Source organism: Megalops cyprinoides, chromosome 3 (assembly GCF_013368585.1).
Source record: "Megalops cyprinoides isolate fMegCyp1 chromosome 3, fMegCyp1.pri, whole genome shotgun sequence".
Taxonomy (NCBI): domain Eukaryota; kingdom Metazoa; phylum Chordata; class Actinopteri; order Elopiformes; family Megalopidae; genus Megalops; species Megalops cyprinoides.
The window spans coordinates 49,663,930-49,684,932 of NC_050585.1; the positions used below are offsets into that span (position 1 = coordinate 49,663,930).

At 44.5% G+C, this 21,003-nt stretch overlaps 1 protein-coding gene across 1 annotated transcript; it reads right to left on the reverse strand.

Moving 5' to 3' along the window:
- Window positions 1–374: 374 nt before the first annotated feature.
- On the reverse strand, window positions 375–15,362 carry LOC118774347 (solute carrier family 13 member 5-like). Its single transcript, XM_036523666.1, has 12 exons — window positions 15,154–15,362; window positions 12,561–12,689; window positions 11,984–12,120; window positions 11,264–11,469; window positions 10,625–10,799; window positions 9,231–9,353; window positions 8,116–8,328; window positions 7,088–7,194; window positions 6,514–6,635; window positions 5,802–5,963; window positions 2,352–2,489; window positions 375–605 (listed from the first exon to the last, which is right to left on the reverse strand). The coding sequence occupies exons 1-12, from the start codon at window positions 15,253–15,255 to the stop codon at window positions 480–482; spliced, it is 1,740 nt and encodes a 579-aa protein (XP_036379559.1). The 5' UTR covers window positions 15,256–15,362; the 3' UTR covers window positions 375–479.
- Between the last annotated feature and the right edge of the window lie 5,641 nt (window positions 15,363–21,003).

A 21,003-nucleotide genomic window follows, 5' to 3' on the forward strand; every position in this document is an offset into this window, starting at 1 on the left:
GAACTTAAATTTAGCTCCCAGAGAAAGTACTTTTCAGACAGTGAAACTGATTTTGGAAAAATCTTAGAAAATTAGCCCACAAAAGGCACACTTGACTGGTTTACTTTGCTTATTTTTGGAGCTCCATGCTTTGCATACACCTCCAAACACACTCTCTGGGATCATGATAATTATTGCCTGTGGAATGTAATTGTGACTTGTCATGAACTGTCCCCAACAGCCCCCCCCCCCCCCCCCCAAAAAAATAATATAAAATCTGCTTTCTTTGCTGTTTGCATTTTATCGCAGAATTCCACTGAATCATACCCCACCTCCCCACCCCCCCCATGCAATGACACAGTGACACATCAGACTGCAGCAAGCAGCCCCACCCATCAGCACCCTCCTGTCTACTTTGTCCGTCCTAGAGCAGTCAGGGAAGGGGGGGCAGGGAAGCGGGGTGCTCCACGTCTCTCCCAAGAGGGCCTGACACGGCCCCCTCACACCCCCGTGGCGTTAGCCCAGGCGGGGAAGGAGTCCAGGTTGAACATGGCCCTTCCCCACGTGTTGATAGCCAGGGTGATGCAGACGATGCCTATGACGTTCATGACGACACCGGTCTTGGCCTAAGAGAAGAGCCAAATGACAGCATGGAGGGGTGAGCCACACAGAGCCTCAGAACCAGTGACTTCCCTCTCCTAAAAGTCCTTTCATTAGAGGGAAGGGATAAGACAATTCACCTCTCCAGTGAAATGATTTGTGTTATGATAACTGTGGCCATGGTGCGATCCCTATCCCAGAGCAGTTATGAATCTTTTCTCTTGTTGAGGCTTGAAATCATCGCTAATTAGGATTCCTTGTTTTTCCTTGACGGAATATTTACTAAGCGTGCATATACAGATGAACCCAATAAACATCACCTAGCCAAATAACACAACCCTCTAAGGTCAGGATGTCACTGGATTCATTGTTAAACAAACTCTTTTATGATCACCCATTTATTGTCCTTCTGAGTATCCAATAACTGCTTTTTGGCCCTTTAGGTACATATGTTTTTTGTCGCTATAGCTGTCACAACATCCCATAGAGACGATCAAAACAGGTGAGACAGTGTTGTAAAGGGATTGTAAAGGGAAAGGGAAAGGCATCAGCTAAACTAACACTGGTTAATGACAGACACAACTGCCTGAAAATGTATGCGCAACCACTGAACTCAAAGCTGTCGGTGTGCTGAGGCTCTTCAAGGCATGCTGGATCAGCTGTCAAAAGTACCACCGGCTTGCGATATGCTGTTGGATTTGATTCTAACTTGCATGGGCTACTACTGGTCTGCTGGCTGCACTATTGGGTGTGCTTCCATCAGTGGTCCTTATGTTGAGTCTCGAGAGTTGATTTGGAAAAACACAGTGTGACAAGCTCAAGAGAAACACATTGTCTGCATCTGACTCAGAGAGCTTTATCTGGCTAAATTCTCTCCTCCCTGAGAGAATTTAAGAGTGTCGAATGCACATCTGCGTAAATACAGTAGCTGTCTTTTTTCAGCTGTCTTTAAAACAATTAAGTGGATTAACCAGATATAAAAAAAGGGAAGGGTATCTCGTTAGCTACTTGTTAGCTTTGTTCACTGCATCTTAAGTAACAAAAACCATATCCGTAATAATGCCTCTATCCTTTTCATGGGCTTCATGGGCTTATCTTCATATTCAGCAATTACAGTAGACAGTATGATACCTATAATGTTTTTTTTCCCTTTAGTCTTACCGTTCCAGTGTAATTTCCAGCATTGCAAAATTCTATTGTACAATATACTGTACTTTCCACTGAGATTGAACAGATCAGAGAACTACAGTACATTCTGCCTGACCACTTTTGACCACTGCTCTTTTAAATTAATATATAGTAGTATTGTGTTCAAGTTTTTTAAATATAATTTGATCCTCTACAAATTGATAAATTACAACAACAAAAAATTCTGTGAAATACTTTACATTGGTCAATATCCTATGAAGGATAACTGACAACAACATTATGGTTATTCATGCATTTTTCAGTAACATAAACTATATTTAAATAAGCTAAAAGTTAAATACACTGTGGTGTACTGTATTGCCATTCAATCCATTTTTTATTTGTTTAACTTTAGTTTAACTGTAAAATGCATGAATAAGCCCAGTTAAAATACATGTTTTCTGTCACATGGCAACACAATCACTTAATGTTTCTATTTGTGAATGGCATGGTCTTTGGGCTGCTGTGGCTGTAGAATGATCAGACTGGTATTTACCATGGTAATACATGGCTGCGCAACTGCCAGAGACTGACTCTATCCATGATTTTATATGGCATAAACAGGACCAGAGACAGGTACTTACCATGTCGGACACTTTAAGATAGCCGTAGGAGAAGACAATGGCGTTTGGGGGCGTAGCCACAGGCAGCATGAAGGCAAAGGAGGCACTTAGCGTGCAGGGGACCATGACATACAACGGATTCACTTCTATAGACTGGCACTGTAACACACAAACAGGGTTCACTAATGTAGAATGGCACTGTAACACACAAACAGGGTTCACTAATGTAGAATGGCACTGTAACACACAGAGTTCACTAATGTAGAATGGCACTGTAACACACAAACAGGGCTCACTAATGTAGAATGGCACTGTAACACACAAACAGGGCTCACTAATGTAGAATGGCACTGTAACACACAGAGTTCACTAATGTAGAATGGCACTGTAACACACAGACAGGGCTCACTAATGTAGAATGGCACTGTAACACACAGAGTTCACTAATGTAAAATGGCACTGTAACACACAGGGTTCACTAATGTAGAATGTCACTGTAACACACAAACAGGGCTCACTAATGTAGAATGTCACTGTAACACACAGACAGGGCTCACTAATGTAGAATGGCACTGTAACACACAGACAGGATTCACTAATATAAACTGGCACTGTAACACACAGACAGGGTTCACTAATGTAGACACAGTTCACTAATACTAACTGGGACTGCAGCACACAAACAGGGTTAAGCCCTCTAGACTGGGACTATAACATATAAACAATGTTCATTACTACTGCAGGACCATAAAATATGGGCAAGCTACTGGTAGATCGGTAAATCCATATGCAGACACATCTGTAGGCAAGTACAGCACAAATGTCTGTGGTTTGACTCCCCCACATCCGGAATATTCAACAATTTGATGAGCCCTGAAGAAATAATCAGACATGTAGACATTGCAAATAAGAATAGTGTTCACCACTTAATGTCCCTGTAATCACTGACTCATACCTCTGATGTCAGCTGTCCATGTAATTTAGACTCAAAACACTTTAAAGGGTGTAATTCAGCTGTACTTGCAACGGGGAACCGTAGGCCTGTCTAGCTCAGATATCAGCTCCTAGAACAGAGCTGATCCACACACACAGAGCTAAGCAGAATGATGGAGCTGCCAGCAGCTATGGATTAAAATGCAGATTCATCGGGAACTGCAGACTTAAAAAAAAAAATGCTCACAGTAATCACCATTTTTATGTGGGGAAAAAAAGTATTTTAGACTAAGACTATCAGGTTTGGATTTCACACGCAACGCATGGATGACACTGTGTAACTTCCTCTTAGAGAGGGCAGAGTTTGCCTGAGCTTGTTCAGGGAGCTGGCTGCGGGATGAAGGAAAGTGAAAGGTTTTAAGAGAGCTGCAGTCCGCAGAGAAACAGCCGAGTGAACCTCACAACCCTGCCGGGCTGATGCCAATATTTCTCTCGCTTCCTGCCCCACCGAACCCATTTATATTTGGATCACTGAGCTTTTCGCTCCCCGTCTCTCTCTTTCTCTTTCTGCCCCCCCTTTCCTCTCCCCTCTCCTCCGACAATGGTGTCTCACTGGGGGATTTTTGTCGTCCCCCCCCGCCTCTCACTCCGGCTTTGCCCTGAAATAAATCCTCCTCAGAATGCCACTGTTCGAAGCATTCCAAGCACAGCCCGGCAGAAGCAGGGCTTTCTGGGGATTTCAGCCAGCAACAGTACTTCAGTCCTGGGGACAAGAGATGGGGGGCCAGGAGGGGGGGTGGGGGGGTGGGGGTGGGGGGGGGTGGATAGGAGGCAAGTAAATGCATCAGAATGTCCGGGGGGAGGGAGGGGGACTGGTCAGCGGACGGGATGAATGGCGTGGGGAGCAGTGCTACCCAAAATGCCTGACCGAAACGAGGGGCAGCCAAGAGAGTGAATCCAGGCCGGTTTGCACTGGGTTTCGTCTCTACGCTCACCTCCCGCTGGGGGAAAAACCCAAAGTGCTCGGACAAAGCGGGCCATCTCTGCAGCGGGCCCCCGCGCCGCACATTCGCACGCTGCTTTGATTTCACCCTCGCTGCCTCCCGCGTGCTGTTATCCGCGCTTCATATGAGCCGCGCACATTCAGACCCCTTTTCTCCGGGCCTAATTAGCGATCTGACATACGAGCTGCGTGAATCTCAGCGTGAGGCCATGTTGCGCTGTGCACCGGGAGCTCATCGTCACAGCACTGCTTTTTGTAAGCTGTTTGTAGCCCACACGCTTGTGTTACACCCCATCCAGTTATGCACATCATATTCCTCCCTAATCAGACAGCACTCAGTTCTACCATGCTGATTCACATGGACAACGTATCCAGTCTCTGAGGATGCTGTAACCATTCCTATACCAGGGTACTTCCACAGCAAAAAAAACTATTTACTGATAAGTGACATACAGAATAATGGAAATTCAGTCATGTAATATTTATATTAAATCTATTCTCTTTTATGTTTGTAATGTCAGACACATATTGTGGTGACACACTGTAAAATTACTTACTTACCCATGTGAAAAACATTCTGCAGTTTTCCTTAAAATGGCATGAATGAAATGAATACAAAAGTTAGCTTTTGTATGTATAGAAAAATAACATTTTGAAAAACTATATGATCCTTATATGACTTTGTTTAGTGTCTTAAGATTTCTCACCATTACTTTTTGGCGCTGGCACCTAGCCATAGAACACTGATTCCCTGCTGCTTAAAAGTCTCATCTTTCACTGCAAAGATTAGTATTACGAAACCTCTCTGACTCTTCAAAAATGCAACAATAAACACGCTGAGACGTTCCAATCGCTGTAGAACTCAGAAAGGTCTTTTTTCAGCACCTACTCTGGCTTTTCATGGCCTTAACACCAATGCCAGTTCTTACACAGCTGCAGAAGGCAACTGCACAAGTGAAAATGGAAATTTATGTCAACACGGAACCCTATCCGGTTTCAAGAACAGCGGAATCTGATCCAGAACCACAGTAACCCGAACAACGCAGGGGGCCATCCCCGGGCAGGACGGCTGTCAATCACAGGGCACACGCCCACGCGGACAATTCAGAGAGGCGAATTAATCAAGGTAGCATGCCTTTGAACTGCGGGAAGGAAACCAAAACGCCCAGGGAGACCGCACAATCTCCACTCACAAAGAGCCAAGTTCAGTCTCCGGGCCCTGGAGCTGTGTGGCAACAATGCCGTGCACTGTGCCACGATGCCAAGATCACCCAAATGTAAAAAAGCACTTCTGACTAGAAGGATCACCCTGGACTCGAAATAAAGCCCTCTATCATGCACGGCACCCACGTTAACTTGTAATGACCAGGCCTTTCCAGGAACATGACTCAGACCTACTCCATTTCACGTAAATGATCAGATGAAGTTTTAGTTGTGTTTTTTTTTTCCGTCCGCAAAATTAACTCTGCAAGCAATCTCCGAAGTGAAATGAAGCGGCCGTCAGAGCGATAATAGCAGGCATTGTCCACCCTCACCATGGAGGCTAGGATGGGCAGGAAGAGGGTGGCGGTGGCCACATTGCTGGTGCACTCAGTGAAGGTGGCAATCATGAGACAGAGGATGATGGCAATGGCCCAGGGTGGGATGGTGTGGAGAGGAGTCATCTGATTCCCCAGCCACCTGGACAGACCTGATTCCTGAAGAGGACATGGATACGGGGTCACAAGGGTATACACAGCCGAACACACACTCCCACCCTCACATACAACATCCCCACCACCGCTGCCACAGCTTCACACGCACACACTCACACTCACACTCACAGTCACGCACGCACACGCACACGCACACGCACACACTCACAGTCACGCACGCACACGCACACGCACACGCACACACTCACAGTCACGCACGCACACGCACACACGCACACACACACACGCACACACACACACACACACACACACACACACACACACACTCACACACACACACTCTCTCTCTCTCTCACAAACAGCATCATTACCACCACAGTTTCACATTCACACACACAGATGCACCAGTATCGTCACAACACCTAAATACACGCCACCACAACCATCAGTACAGTTACACACACACACACACACACACACACAGACAGATACACACAACAACACTAACACCATCACCACAGTTAAACACACACACACCACCCTAAGTGCTGCTACACACACACACAGACCAGGCCCGCCCCCTGCCAGTCACCTCGCTCCCCTTGGCCAGTGCAAAGCCTCCCCCGAGCAGCAGCACGATGTTCCAGGGCAGCTTCTTTTGGACCACCCTCCAGGTGAGCAGGGCAGAGGAGGGCTGTCTGGAGGGCTGAGGCTCTGTGGAAGAGCATGACCATCACATCAACCACTCAACACTGCGCGGAACACCAGCCTTACTCTCATTCGCTTACAGCATATGGTTTATTCATTTTAAAATGTTACATTTTCTGGCACATACTGATTGATTAAACATTGTTCTGTCTCTAAAAGTGGAAGTTCTCCAGGTGTTTAGCATGCTCGGTCAATCCCCTTGTATTCTATGTGTTGTACTCTGTCTCACTTCTAAGTCGCTTTGGAGAAAAACGAATGATTGTACATGTAAATGTGTGAATCCAAATCAACTCCGAACTTTCACCGTCACATGTGACGCCATTTGCAGTTCATTCTCAATGTGACTGTCTGCACCTCTCAGCCCTACCGTCTGCCCTCTCTGCTTCTGTGTCAAAGTGCGTGCATGCGCGCATGGAGTCGTGTGGGGCCGCGTGGGGTCGTGTGGGGGCGACGCTCACCCATATCCAAGCTCTGAGACCTCCTGTAGCAGAGCAGTGGGGGCTTAGAAGGCAGGACAAAGAGGAGCACGGCCACAAACACTGCCACCGTGGCATCGGTGACGTACCTGCAGGAGAGAGGGCTAAAGGTCAAGGCCAGGCCCGCACCTCTGTGCTGCTCTGATCAATCAAGAGGCTTCTGCTGATTGATTTCTGTTCCTGCCACCTCTCTCTCTCTCCCTCTCTGATCTCTCTTGTGAGGCGCTCACCACGCCGTAGGAATACTCCCGCGCCACTTCTATACGCACACAGTGTACCGACGTTGTTTTTCCACAACTTCCCGAAGCGCTGTCCCATTCACAAAATTCTGGACATTCGACCTGAAGATAAGGACACCGGTGGCCATTGGCAGAGAGAGACTGATAAGACAAGGAACGTTGTCTGCCCTTTGCTGTGTGATCGATGTGTTTGTGATTTCCATGGCGGGGGGGGGGGGTTTCCATTCATTTGTGAGTACTGGAATGGATGTTTGGTGTTTGTTTGTGAGTCTGTTTGCATCTGAGCGTGAGACTCCCCAGTTGTACGCATGTTTGCCTTTGCCCACAGTTCTTTGTTCCACCGGTTGTGTGTATGGTCCGGCTAAAAGAGGTGGGCTTGTGAACGTCTGTTTTGAGGGGTTGAAATGAGGCTGAGACATGAGTTGAGATATGTGTGTTTGTTTTGTACGTGTGTGTGTTTGCCTGTGTATGTGCGTAGCTGAGTGGCCTGTGTAAGTGTTTGTATGCTTGTCTGATCATCCTGTACAGTATAGCTGTGTGTATGTATGTGTGTGTGTATCTGACTGACCTGTGCGTGTGTGGTTGTCTGATTGCCCTTTGTGTGTGTGTGTTTGTGTGTGTGTATCTGATTGACCTGTACCTTTGTGTATTTGTCTGTTTGTCCTGTGTGTGCATGTTTGTGGGTATCTGATTAGCATGTGAGTGTGTGGTTGTCTAATTGTCCTGTATGTGTGTGTGTGTGTGTATGCATGTGCAGTTACGTGCGCATACTCTGCGTCGGCGTTGAAGACGTGCGTGGCCCAGCCGGCCATAAAGCCCGGGTCCCGGGTGAACCACAGCAGCACCAGCAGGGTGAAGAGGGCCAGCACACTCATTTCCCCGAACGACATGGGGCCCAGACGCCGGTGCTCCTCCCGGATCACGTTATACGCGGCGATCTCCTTCTCCGTCTTCACCACCCCGCAGCCCCACGTCTTCCTGAAGCTGAAGAGAGAGGGTCTTTAGGGTACGCCCGCTGCAGTGACACGGGAACAGAAGGCCCTGCAATCTGCTCAGCAAACACACGAGGACACTAGTAAGATCTGTCAATTATTATTATTTTTTTTAAGTATTATCCATACTTTTTTTCTTCTTTCCTTTTGTTATTTTACATTATTCAGTTAGTGCTTATCCCTTATTGTGTGTTTTTTTTATATTTTACTCATAGCTTTGTGAAATGTCTCACCATAATTACAATAAAAAAAAACAAGAAAATCAAAACAAGTTAGAAATGCAGAAAATCTTCATTGCAGAAAGGCTTAAATACAGAAAAGCTGGTCGCCTTCAACAGCGTGGCGTTACACTGCGTTTCACAGCTGGAAAAGCAGAATTGCTGGTTTGTACAAGGTAAACGTGGCAAGGGTCAGTCTTGAAAAAAGAGGGAAGGAAACTGCACTCTAAAATATAGATTTTTCCAACCTTGATAACTGTCTATTTGCTAGGTACACTGCAGCTCTGCTAACGTCACACTATAAATGACCGCTAAAGGGGTTGTAGCTGACAGGAAGAGGACACATTGTTTCACAGACAAAAACTGCAATAGATATATAATAAAATAATAAAATATTTCTCTAAGAGGAGAAACCTTAAGTAAAATTTATATTTTCTGTGACATGTACATAAAATATCTATGTATCTATCAGTCTATCTATCTGTCTATCTATCTCTCTATCCAGCTCTCTGTCTAATCTATCTACCTATCTATCTATCTATCTATCTATCCATCTCTGTCTATTTTTGGAAGGTATTTTCAACAATAGATGCCAAAAAGACATATTTCCTAATAGCTGGAGTCACCCTTTCTTTCCCATTGGTTCATGTCAGAGCTGTTAACTGAGCGCGCTCACTTGAATCCCATGAAGACGAACTGCAGCCAGAGCCAGGCCAGGGTGAGCATGAGGATCATGTTGGGGAAGGCGAAGCCGAACCACGAGGCAAAGTTGATGACATCGCCATTTTCAGGGAAAAGCCTATGACAGATTACATGACATTACATTATTGCCATTACATTTAAAGACAAACTGATCTGACGTTTGCAAAATTTATTTCAAGGTCATTTTTCCAAGTGAGATCATTTGTATTCACGCCAGATAAGCACTCAAGCTAGACATTCAAAGTAGGCTCTTCGCAAAAGATGAAAAAGAGCATGCGGTCTCTATGTATCTCATGCAATGCTCGGTTGATCTGGGACTTCAATGAAAGTGAGGATAAATATTAATATGAATATTATTATTAATATTAATATTAACTGGCTATACCCTGCAGATTTACCCACTGAATCCAGAAATTGGAGAGAGCTGCTAGGTATTTTGCCAGATCAAATACTCTCCCATCTGCTTTCTTGTAACTTTCAAGTCCTGTTGTTGATTGTGAACTTAAGCACAGGCCGTAGATAAGCTGAGTCTTAGTGTCTGGGGCCATGATCCACTCAGAGCCTCTATATTACCCCTTACTCAGATTTTCAGAACTATCACTATTGTCAACTGCTTGATTCAAGTTTGAACTTTATCAAATTCGAAAGATACTGTTAGTAAAATGGCTAGACAGAAGCTAGACAGCTTTATTGACCTTGCGGGTATTCACTTTTGGATTTGTGTAAAGCACCAAGATACAGCAGGTATAGCAAATAAGTTATAGCAAATATTGGCACTGCTTGGTGCGATGTACAAGGTGCAGCCTCAGATAGTGCACCGTGCAGGAACGGTAAAAAGATTAGACACAGCTATCTTGCTAATTCATCCGAAAAAGAAAATTGTACAAACAAGCTTATGTCAGTGTCACATTTTAATTGAAGCTTCACTGAATTTAAACAGGGAATGGAAATACTGGCCGCTTCCTGCAGCTTTAACACATAGTCCAGGCTGGGAGCGATTCCACCCATTTGCCTTTTTTTCACCTCTATGTGCAGTACTGTTTCTTTACACCCTGGGAAGTGAAAGATGGCCTTGATTTGGGCAGATCAGAATCAAAATCAGAATCGGAATCTGAATCCGAATCAGAATCAGAATCGGAATCGGAATCGGAATCGGAATCGGAATCGGAATCGGAATCGGAATCAGAATCAGACTTTATTGGCCAAGTATGCTTTTACACATACAAGGCATTTGACTCCGGTGGTGGGGGGAGGGGGAGGTGATGCTGGTATCACTGTAAGGAATAGGAATAATGTTTCTTTATGCCCTGGGAAGCGAAAGACGGCCTTGATTTGGGCAGATGACCGAAGCCAGGGGGGGTTACTCACTGGCTCATCTGGCCCGTGAGCACCAGGTTGGGGCCGGTGCCGGTCAGGGTGGCGGTGCCCCCGATGCTGGCCGCGTAGCACACGCACAGCGTCAGGCCTTTGCACATCTTCCTCCGCTCCGCCGCCTCCTCCCGGCGCTCCGCCTCCGTCGACACCGTCAGTCCGTTCAGCACCACTGAGCAACGGGAGGGGAGGAGAGAGGAGGGCGGACAGAGAAGGAGGAGAGAGAGGGCAGGAGGGAGAAGAAGAGGAGGCAGGAGGCAGGAGGGAGGAGCATGGAGGGAGAAATCAGATTCACTGTTTCTGGTTTGCCCTTTTGTTACTCCCCAAGCTTGCTGGATAATAGTAAACCTATTGTCCTAACTGCTGGTCATAATGAAGGCTATTGCCAAAATGCATTGATTTGCGTGCTCTACCCATCAAAATAAATGCATTTTATGCATTTACTCTAGTTTAGTGCTCTGTTTTTGGAATTTCTTTTTCCATAGGGGATGTCTCTCCTTTTGAAATCTTTGATTCTTTTCAAACCTATTGCCCTATTGCTGGACATATTTCCGCTACTGTTTCCACTCTGTATCGCCCTGTAAATGACCCGTTTTCCCCCGGATACGCCCGGCATGGGCCCTCTCTGCTGCTCACCGTGGCTCTCGGCCTGCTTGCCGGGCTGCTTGTCCTCGCCCTCGGGCGGCTGGCTGTCTCCGCTGTGGATCTGGGGCACCTCGGCCTGGGTGCTGTTCAGCTGCTCCAGCACGGCCTGCACGATGGGCACCATCATGGCGGTGGTGGCCGTGTTGCTGATCCACATGGACAGGAAGGCCGTCACCCCCATGAAGCCCAGCATCAGGCTGTGGGCAGAACAGAGGCACTGGCCTGACCGGGCGGAAACAGGGACTGACTGCGGTCTTACACTGTACATGTAGGAACAACGAGCATGCATTTCGTCTTCTCCTTCTCACCCAGTTAAACCCAGTCTCATTTAACAAACCCCGGTCTGTAGCGGAGTCGTTTACATTACACTGCATTACGTCACATGCATTCAGAAGACACACTTATCCAGAGCAAAACCAAGCAAAAAAGAACAGAAGTGTACCAACCCAAGCTGTATGAGTAACAGTGCCAGACCAGCAAGCCCATGTACAACACCATACATGTACTTTTTTTTTTTAACGTGGCACCATTCATCTCATAAACACTGTATAGCAGCGTGGATAATTACAATAGCGGTTTCCACTTAGCAGAGCACATTTGAGTTGTGTCTGCCTCCACTAGAGCTTCCCTGTATGGTTCTGTCCTTCCCCGCTGTGGCTATGTGGTACCCCGTCCCAGGCCTTCTCGCTTGCCACGTAATTGGCTACTCACAGCGCCGGCCGCACCCCTACGATGAGCAGCACCCGCAGGGCGATGCGTTTGTGCAGATTCCAGTGCTCCACGGCCACCGCCACGATCAGCCCGCCCACAAACAGCATGTTGGTGTCCTTCAAGTACTGCATGCACACCTACAGGACACAAGACATCCATGGCGCGTACACTTTTCTGGATTGTGCTGTGGTTTGGGTTATGACATAACAAAAGGAGAAGTACAAATAGTCTGAGTGTGGGACTCTGGACTTGGGGTTATAAGTTTGAATTACAGGGGGGGCTGTTGTGGCAGCCTTGAACAGGGTACTTACACCTGAATTGCTCCCGTAAAAAAACGCAGCCGTATAAACAGGTTACATAATGTGACAAGCAAAGAGAAAAGTATATCTTAGCAAATAAATGCAGAGAAACAAAAAGAATAATTCATCAAAAAGAGCTGAACTGAGTTGAAAAAAAAAAGTCTAGCTGAAAAATAAAACAGCTACTGAAAGCCAAGGCCGTGAACCATCACATGTGCCTAATGGACGTTTTGGTGGATGCTCCCTCTGCGGGCCACAGCGAGCAGCGGCCGGCGTACCTCTTTGGACTGCATGATGCCGAACATGGGGAAGAGCAGGACCGGCAGCAGGGCGGTGACGGCGAGCGGCAGGACCTCCGTGCACCAGTACACCGCCATCAGTGCAATCACATAAGCACAGCCGGCCTCCTGCAGGGAACAGGGAAAAACTCAGCTCAGAACGCGCCGGCATTCAAAAGGAGCGGCGCTCTCAGTAACTCCTCCATCGAGACAGCCTGGCCTCAGCGACCACTTCAGTAGCAACCGAGAGATCAGTAGAAACTTTGATGATTCAGTTTTCTTTTTTTGCATGACTTTACTTTACTGCTTGCTCTTTCCAGCAATTCTGATGTTCAGAGTGAAAAATTAAGCCTAGCTCCAGTGAAACAAACAGACAGAGCAAGCAGAATCTTCATTAGCTGAAGTAAATTTTACCGTTGTGGCAGTCGTGACTTACTTTATGAAGTGACAGTAACCAAGGTCACATGAATCTAGTACATAGATATTACCAATTGTGGACTAAGATCTTTAAGATTCTAAGATACTAAGATTTTATGTCATAGCTAGGGGAGCTGAAGCTGCTATCACTGTAAGAAACAGGGATAATGTTTGTCCTATGTGTCAAACTGGGACACATCCCTTAAAAAAAGAATTGCTCTTACATTAGTCTTTCAATAAGCATGTAGATACAATTGTCACTGCCCATCAGCTCTGTTCAAATATTTCAGGATTCGCAGTGGACTTATGCGAAACACTTCAACAGCAATGCCAGATACAGTATATGTGAATCTTTTCTAAACCAAAGAACTCTTTTACTACCTGTAGATGGCCTTTATCACAGTATAACTGGCCAATGTTGCTTTTAAGAGTTTATCTTTCTGCTGTTGAATTGGAAATGCAAATTATTTGACTGCTGCAGTCTGTGTTTTATGCTAAGCATGAGTCTCAGCTGTTAACATTTAAAAAGGAGTAAAGTTCATTCTGTTATCCAGTTACTACTTTGTAAAAAAAATACAACTATCCTCACTTATTATCCTCAACACATAATACAAAAACAAAACACTATAAACCTGGGAACGTTGTGTGATCTGAGCGCATATTTGCAACACAATTCAGTCTTATCAACCATGCTTCTGCCAAACATTATCTGCTGAGTAATAAAAAAAAACTGAATTATACCACGTTTTGATTACAGTGCATGTTCTGCCACTACAATACTGCCAACTTGTGCTCAGCCCCTCATATTTAAAGATTCAGAGTGTGACTGACCTTTTCACTTAAGCCAGTTTTACCTTGCAAGTACTCCATGGTCAACATGGTGAACTGAAAGACATTAGTTCTCATGTCTGATAGATAAGAGCACTCTAGCAGAGGGGCTACTGGATCAACCAAAACCGTCAATATTTCTGTTTGAGAACAGAAACACTCCACGTTGGTTTAAAGTCTAAAGAACTGAGCTGAAGCAGGAGTAGAGGTTTTGCTTCCGGGCTCTCATCTGGAAGGTTGACGCTCAAAGCGTCGTCTCGGTGCGAAGACATTAACAGAGATTGCTGTCATCACTAGCTATAGGACTGATGCTCTCATGACAGAAGTCATGTCTGAGCCTGGTCGGCTCCTATCGTTAAAATGTGTCATCACGCTCAGTTTGGAAGCAACTCGAGGCGGTCTTTTAAAATTACTTAACCAAATCCATATTGAATTTCTAGGTGCATGTCTTATTCCCACTTCAGACCGTTTACTCTCATTGATAATTGTGATACACAAATACGTTGTATCTGTTCGGTGGCCTTGCGCCCGTATCAGTTCGTACAAGGTTAAAAGGGCTTCAGATCGTACTGTCCGGTATAAAATCGGACGAATTGTCTCCCTTGTCAGAGGGGCACCGGCAGCCTCCACATTACAGGCTGGGTGACTGATCAGGAGCCTGGGGGGTTTCGGGCTTTAGTTTCCCACGGTGGGGCACAGACCTGCTGGTCATATCGACAACAAAGGGTTAAAACAACAAGCGTGTGGCGGGAGGCATTGTGCGCTGCCTGCAAGCCCATAAGAAATGCAGGAATGTGTCACTAGAGTGACGACAGTGATCCGCGGAGACCCAATTTCCCTCTATTTAAAAACTAAAATTAAACGTCTTCTAACTTTGATCTGAAGTTTAGGGCAACAACGTGGGTTAAAACAGTAAAATGAATCAAGAGAATGACGTAGAATACACAAAATGTTTTGTATTATTTTGGCCCCAGCGACAATATGACATATTGGCTTTGATACCGTTGTCTCTAAACTAATCAGTAAACTAGTATTTTACGTGGTAAGCGAAATTCAAAACAGGTACTGGAGGGGGCGCATAGCGCAATGATTTTTTAGCGACTTTTTCTCTTTTTAAACTATATTTGTATTAAGTTGCTCAACAGTACCTTTGGAATTTCGAACAAAGTACTAAACCATTACAGAAAAAGACGACATTTAATGGTGTCCTTATACTTCTGATATTCTAATTGTCATTAATGCGGATGAAATAGTTTATGCAATCCATTTTATGCATTTGCACGCACAAAGGATGCACCTGCAATTGTCAGTGTTGTTAGCATGCAAAATGTGTACACATGTTGCCTACCGTGGTCCCGATGATCAAAGGAAGAGGTAAAAGAATAAACGGGGTGCAGAAGAGTATCACCCTGTTCTTCAGCTGCCAAAGCCCTTTCAGCGACGGCTTCATCTTCTGATGTGGTGAGGCCAAGAGAGACCGGCTGGAATAACGTGCACCCCAGTTCAGTCGGAAAAGAACGAGTGAAAGACGGCAAAGTAGGAGGTAGCTCTGTAACACCGCTGCCGGCGCAATGGAGCTCAGGAGATCAGTCAGTAACCTGCCTCTTTTCAGGAGCTACTTAAATATTAACTGTTTCAGCGCTGCATCGTCGCATCCCTAAACATCCCATTTGTCATTGGCTGAGCCAACAATGCCCTTTTTCAGATGCATCTCATAACAAATTAGCCGCAACCATACACACTCTACACGTTTGAGATCTTCTAACTATCTGTCTTTTGTAGGCAAAGGTATAGTTTAGCTATGAATCTGAACTACAGACTTTTAGGTACAGAGAATGCTTCAGCGCAAAAGTTCTGCGTAGGGTGCAATCAGGATCACAATCACGAAGATGTTGACCAATTTTGTTCTGTCCTATCGTAGACACTGTCCTTATTCTTCAAGTGACTTATTGTGAAGTTGCGAATTGTTCATACATTTTGAACCATAACCTATTATCAATAGCCCCACACCAACTCTGATATGAAATTAGTCATCGAGAATATTACGCATTATTGGCTAATTCATTATCAACTAACACTAAGACTAAGACGGTTTCCTACTCTCGGTGAACTTTAATTATTTCGCAGTCACGAGGTCTGTCGAAACTCTGGAATAAACGCGTTTTCTGAGAAGTGACATGACTGACTCGTTGCCTGCCAATGTCTATAGCCTTTACACAGATTAAATGTCATGTCCCTCTCTTGGTGAACTGCGCCCAGAGCACCTTTAATTTGTGGTCCTGAAATTAGCAGTTCCAAGATTGTTTTGTGGGTCGCAACTCAAGAGCGGGATTTTCACATTTATGACTTGTCACTGCCTTTCTATTTATTTTGAATCCCAAAGATTCATTCCATAATTGGACCACAATCAAAGCAATGCTTGTGCTTAGTCAAGGTTTTTCACTTGCAGTGTTGCGGTTTTTAAAATCTGACTATACTTAGAGATGATATGGTACAATTTTAACTTTGACATATTCTAACGTTGCGCAGCCGAATGAAATGTAGAGGGAAAAAAGGAGGACTAGAGTTTTCTTGGGCCTCCGTCACAGTGCGGTCACGAAGCCCATTCCGATTTTACCTGGAAAATCGATATCGCTATCATGCTGTTTTTACGGTCGTCCCGACACAACATGCACGTGTGAACGTAGCAATAGCGTTAGTCATTTTTCTTTTCTTTCTCTTAACTTTTCTTGTTACTTTCTCTGCCTCCCATATTTGCCACCACTCTTTCTCTCTCTCTCTCTCTCTCTCACACACACACATACACTTTACAATGGTTCTGCTGTAACACAATGTGAGATGTGTGAACTACACGTCCCATAATTCTACATGAGAGGGAGCCAAATCCACAGATAGAAACCAGACAGCGCCCCCCCACCCCAAGGTAAAGCTAGCTGTAACCGAGATCAACTGTGCCGAGATCAGTGCTGCAAAGAATTTTTACTGGGTTTTAAAAAATTCTGTGGTAGCATTACATCAAATTGGATTCACATTGAGCTGGAAATTCTATCCCTACAACAGATCATTCAGTCAGAGACGTCCCTGGACTCCTTAATGCCTCAGCAGCTTCAATACAGACTGGAACTCCCTTACTGAAGTAAGACAGAATGCAGAGAGCACAGTCTCCTTAGTAACTTGTCTGTAGCGAAATACTTAAGCACTGTTCCCACTGGGTGTAGATCAGATCTACACTATTATCTGTTGGGCGCAGCTCTGCCTTGTAAGATTTAGCAAGTACAGTTAGATGATAGACAACAGCAAAAAAAAAATGTCAATAGAAAGGTGTATGAGGTGAGCATGGCTATTGGAAACATAATGTAGTGATTCAAGCACTAGATTGAAGCATTACTCGGTTGTAAGATTAATTCCTGAATGGAACAAGGTACAAGGCATTTTCCTGTACCTGCTTCTGTAAACTTCTGTACTTCTGTAAATGGTTCACATCCTCCATTAAACAGTCGGGCAGCACAGATGGGTTTTATAAAGCGTACAATGAAAAACTGTTACCAAGGAGAAGGACATCTGCCAAGTATAATCAGCCTCCACCGTGTTTGAAAAAACAAATACAATGGTGATGTACACTGTGAGATTTGTGGATATTAACCTTTCTGAGAGATTTTTGGGTGCAAGGTGTACACAGTATTGATGTAAGACATCCTTTTCCACCATAGAAATTTATTCAAAAGTTCAGAAAACAGTATCTTCCATTGTATTTTGTGGATGCATTACATTACATTACATGCATTTAGCAGACGCTCTTATCCAGAGCGACTTCCAGCACAATAGAATGAAAGTCTGTCCATTCAAGTTAAATGGGCAACAGTGTCAGACCAGGCTAACAACACTCACAGACCAGTGAGTGTGAGCATAACACCATTCGAGCCCTACCACAAGTTAACTTGTGCAACCTGACTAGATATAGATATAGGATGTGACAGATACGTAAAAAAATGCAATTCTGCTGACTGCTGCTTGTATCAGATTCAACACCCTGGTGTTAGCCTACTAGCCTGTCAAATGAATCATCCCTTCCTATAGCACCTTTAATTTAACATCAGACCATGCACTCCTGCAACACCTCTTCTCTCAGTCGCTTTGGGACGTATTGCATTACATCACATTACATTATATTACATTACATTACATTACATTATGTCATTTAGCAGACGCTCTTACCCCAGAGCAACTTCCAAATAAGTACATCACTATGCTAAGAGTAGTTATTGGGAAGTACTACAAGAGGTCGGTAAGATACTGGGTTAAGTGCTAAAGTAGTGTAGAGTGCTTTTTTTAAAATAGAAAATAAGGTTAGATAGGACAGATAGAGAGGAAGGTAGACTAGAGATACAGCTTGAAGAGATGAGTTTTCATCTTTCTCTTGAAGGCGCCCAGGGAGTCTGTTCTACGAATCTCAGCAGGAAGCTCATTCCACCAGCGTGGTGCAAGTACTGAGAAGAGGCGGGTCTGAGAGTTGCTGGCTTTGTATTTCAGGACACAGAGGCGACCCGAGGTGGCTGGCTTGTAGGCCTTGGTATGTTTGCTCCTCCTCTCTGTGGCAGCGCTGCATTGACCTCTATGTTTCAGAACTACAGAATCCCTCACCATCTTCTGATGCTGACTACAAACACACCTGTTCGGACCTCACCTTGGTGCCCAAAACTTGCCCTAACGTGCCCTAACCTCAGCTCCTCAGTGCCATCTAACACAGTATAAAGCCGCTCTAACAGATAATTGTAAGGCACCAGCGCTCCTGTTATGGATTAAAAAAAAATTGGTTGCACCCTCCCTTTGCACATTCAGATGCTGTTTTTAGCAATACCAGAGCACAACGAACTTCCTGTCAAAATTAATCGCAAAGCACATTATTTTGACAAAAACAAAAAGGTAAAAGTGAAACATTTGATAGACGACAGACAAAATGTTGAAAATTCAAATGTCATCATCCTCATGTGCTGTGTCATATGTCGTGGGTGATCTGTCTCTTATCTCAGATTTTCAGAAAAAACTTTTCAAAACCTTTGCTCATCCAGCTCTTGATATAGCCCATTAATGTCACGAACATTCAGCCATGACTTCTCTTTGCCTTGATTGTTTCTATCAGTGAAAGACGTTCTAACGTCTCTCTCCTCAGTATGCTTCAGAGGTTCCAGCTGTCATTTCCCAGTTGACAACATCAGCTCTCTTCTTGTTCCCGCAGTCCTTAACGTTTCCACATTTGTTACTCTTCCGCAATATTTTCATCATCCCCCTCAAAAGAAACCTGACTCTGTCTGAGGCTGTCTAATCAGGTTGCACAGGTTAACTTGTGGTAGGGCTTGAATAGTGTTATGCTCACACTCACTGATCTGGGAGTGTTGTTAGCCTGGTCTGACGCTGTTGCTCATTCAACTCGAATGGATACAATAGTGTTCTGTTCTGTTCTGTTCCTCTCCTCGAAGGCGCTCTGGATAAGAGCCTCTGCTAAATGAATGTAATGTAATGTATGTAATGTAATGTAGCGGTGAGACTTTCTTTGTTTTGTGAAGTTAAAATACACCCTGGGAACAGTAATGCCGCGGGTGACTAAGGAATCATTTTGGAATCCCAGCTATGCATTTGCTGTGAGTAGGATTGGCAGGTTGAACAATTTATTCATTAATTAACTATTAATCAAAATTACAAACAGAAAAGAAATGTCACTATCCACGTTAAGACCTTGCAAAGACACACTCAACCACAATGTAAAACCGGAAATGTGGCAAGCTAAACTTTGAGCTGCTGCCCATCAATTAACTAATGTGACTTAGCATTGCCATTGGATAATGGCTGACTTGGGTGGGGTGAGGGTGTTCCAACCTCTCTGTCATACTATAAAATACTACCTCTTGAGTATCAGATATAACTGTAGACAGGAACACGTTGTCCTTTACTCTTTGAAGGGGCAAACAGCATCTGGAACACCTACAGATCTGATATACTTCTGTAGCGGGGGGGGGGGGGGGGGGGGATCTTTGTCCCATGCCACACCCATTTCATCACAGTGTTTTGCAGCACCATGCAATTACCTTCTCACACGTGAGGCAGGCGATGATCAGTGTGGTCATCCAATCACCTGCTAGCGTGATGCAGAGGGAGAAAACGGGAAACGGCAGAAAAGGAGATGAGTCAAATATGGCAAAAGATGAACCTGTTTGGGGAGGTGCACGAAACGCTTCTGTACCGGAAAGATATCACGCGTTTTTGCCTTTTTCTGGGCGCCTTCTTTGAGCTAATTTTAAGGACACTGTTCGTGAAGCACAGTTCACCCCTTTACTTAAGAGGTACGCTGATACTTCGTGACTGTTGTCTGTAGAAGACAGCAGTATTCAGAATGGTGCTTTGGTGTTGCATGCATGGCTGATTACCCCCGTCCCTCTCAGTCACAGCTGCGGCAGCGTTTTACACTTTACCATTAGTATCATCCAAGTTAATTAAAATTTGACTCTTCTGAGAATCCTGGCCTAGGGCATGTACAGAATAACCCAGAACATTACCGAGACACCTAGAAGGGCACTAAACGCTAAAACAAAACACATGCTTGGAAACATAGTGACTATAGACTGAAATTGATGCTGTAGTCATATGTGTGTGTGTATATATATATAATATATATATATATATATATATATATATATATATATATATATATATATATATATATACATATATATATATATATATATATATATATGTATATATATATATATATATATATATATATGTATAACATTACATTACATCATTTAGCACATGCTCTTACCCAGAGTGACTTCCAGATAAGTGCATCACTATGCTAAGAGTAGTTATCGCAAAGTATTACAAGAGGTCAGTAAGACACTGAGTTAAGGGCTAAACTAGCACAAGTGCTAACCTAGCTCTAATTCTGTTCATTTTTATAAATAAAACGTTGGTGCATGACATCCAGTGTACAGTCCTCTGTAACTTCGTATTGTATAATGGCTTAAGCTACGTGGGGCGGTGGCTGGGTAACACTTGCATGGGAAATCTCAGTTGAAAATCGGGTTGCTACTTTAAGTGGCATTTGAGTGCCAGCAGGGGGCAGAATTCCCCTGCAGGCTAATGCCCAATGGTTATTAACTATCCCATAAAACATATTGCAATGATGGGGTCCTGGCCAGAT

What these genes read in the sequence shown, in the direction of transcription:
- LOC118774347 (XM_036523666.1), bottom strand. Translation starts at nt 15,255, where the DNA reads ATGAAGCCGTCGCTGAAAGGGCTTTGGCAGCTGAAGAACAGGGTGATA. An exon ending in CTTTGATCATCGGGACCACG is followed by an intron (nt 12,690 to 15,153) that starts GTAGGCAACATG and finishes TGTTCCCTGCAG; the next exon opens with GAGGCCGGCTGTGCTTATGT. An exon ending in TGCCCATCCTAGCCTCCATG is followed by an intron (nt 2,490 to 5,801) that starts GTGAGGGTGGAC and finishes TGTGTGTTACAG; the next exon opens with TGCCAGTCTATAGAAGTGAA.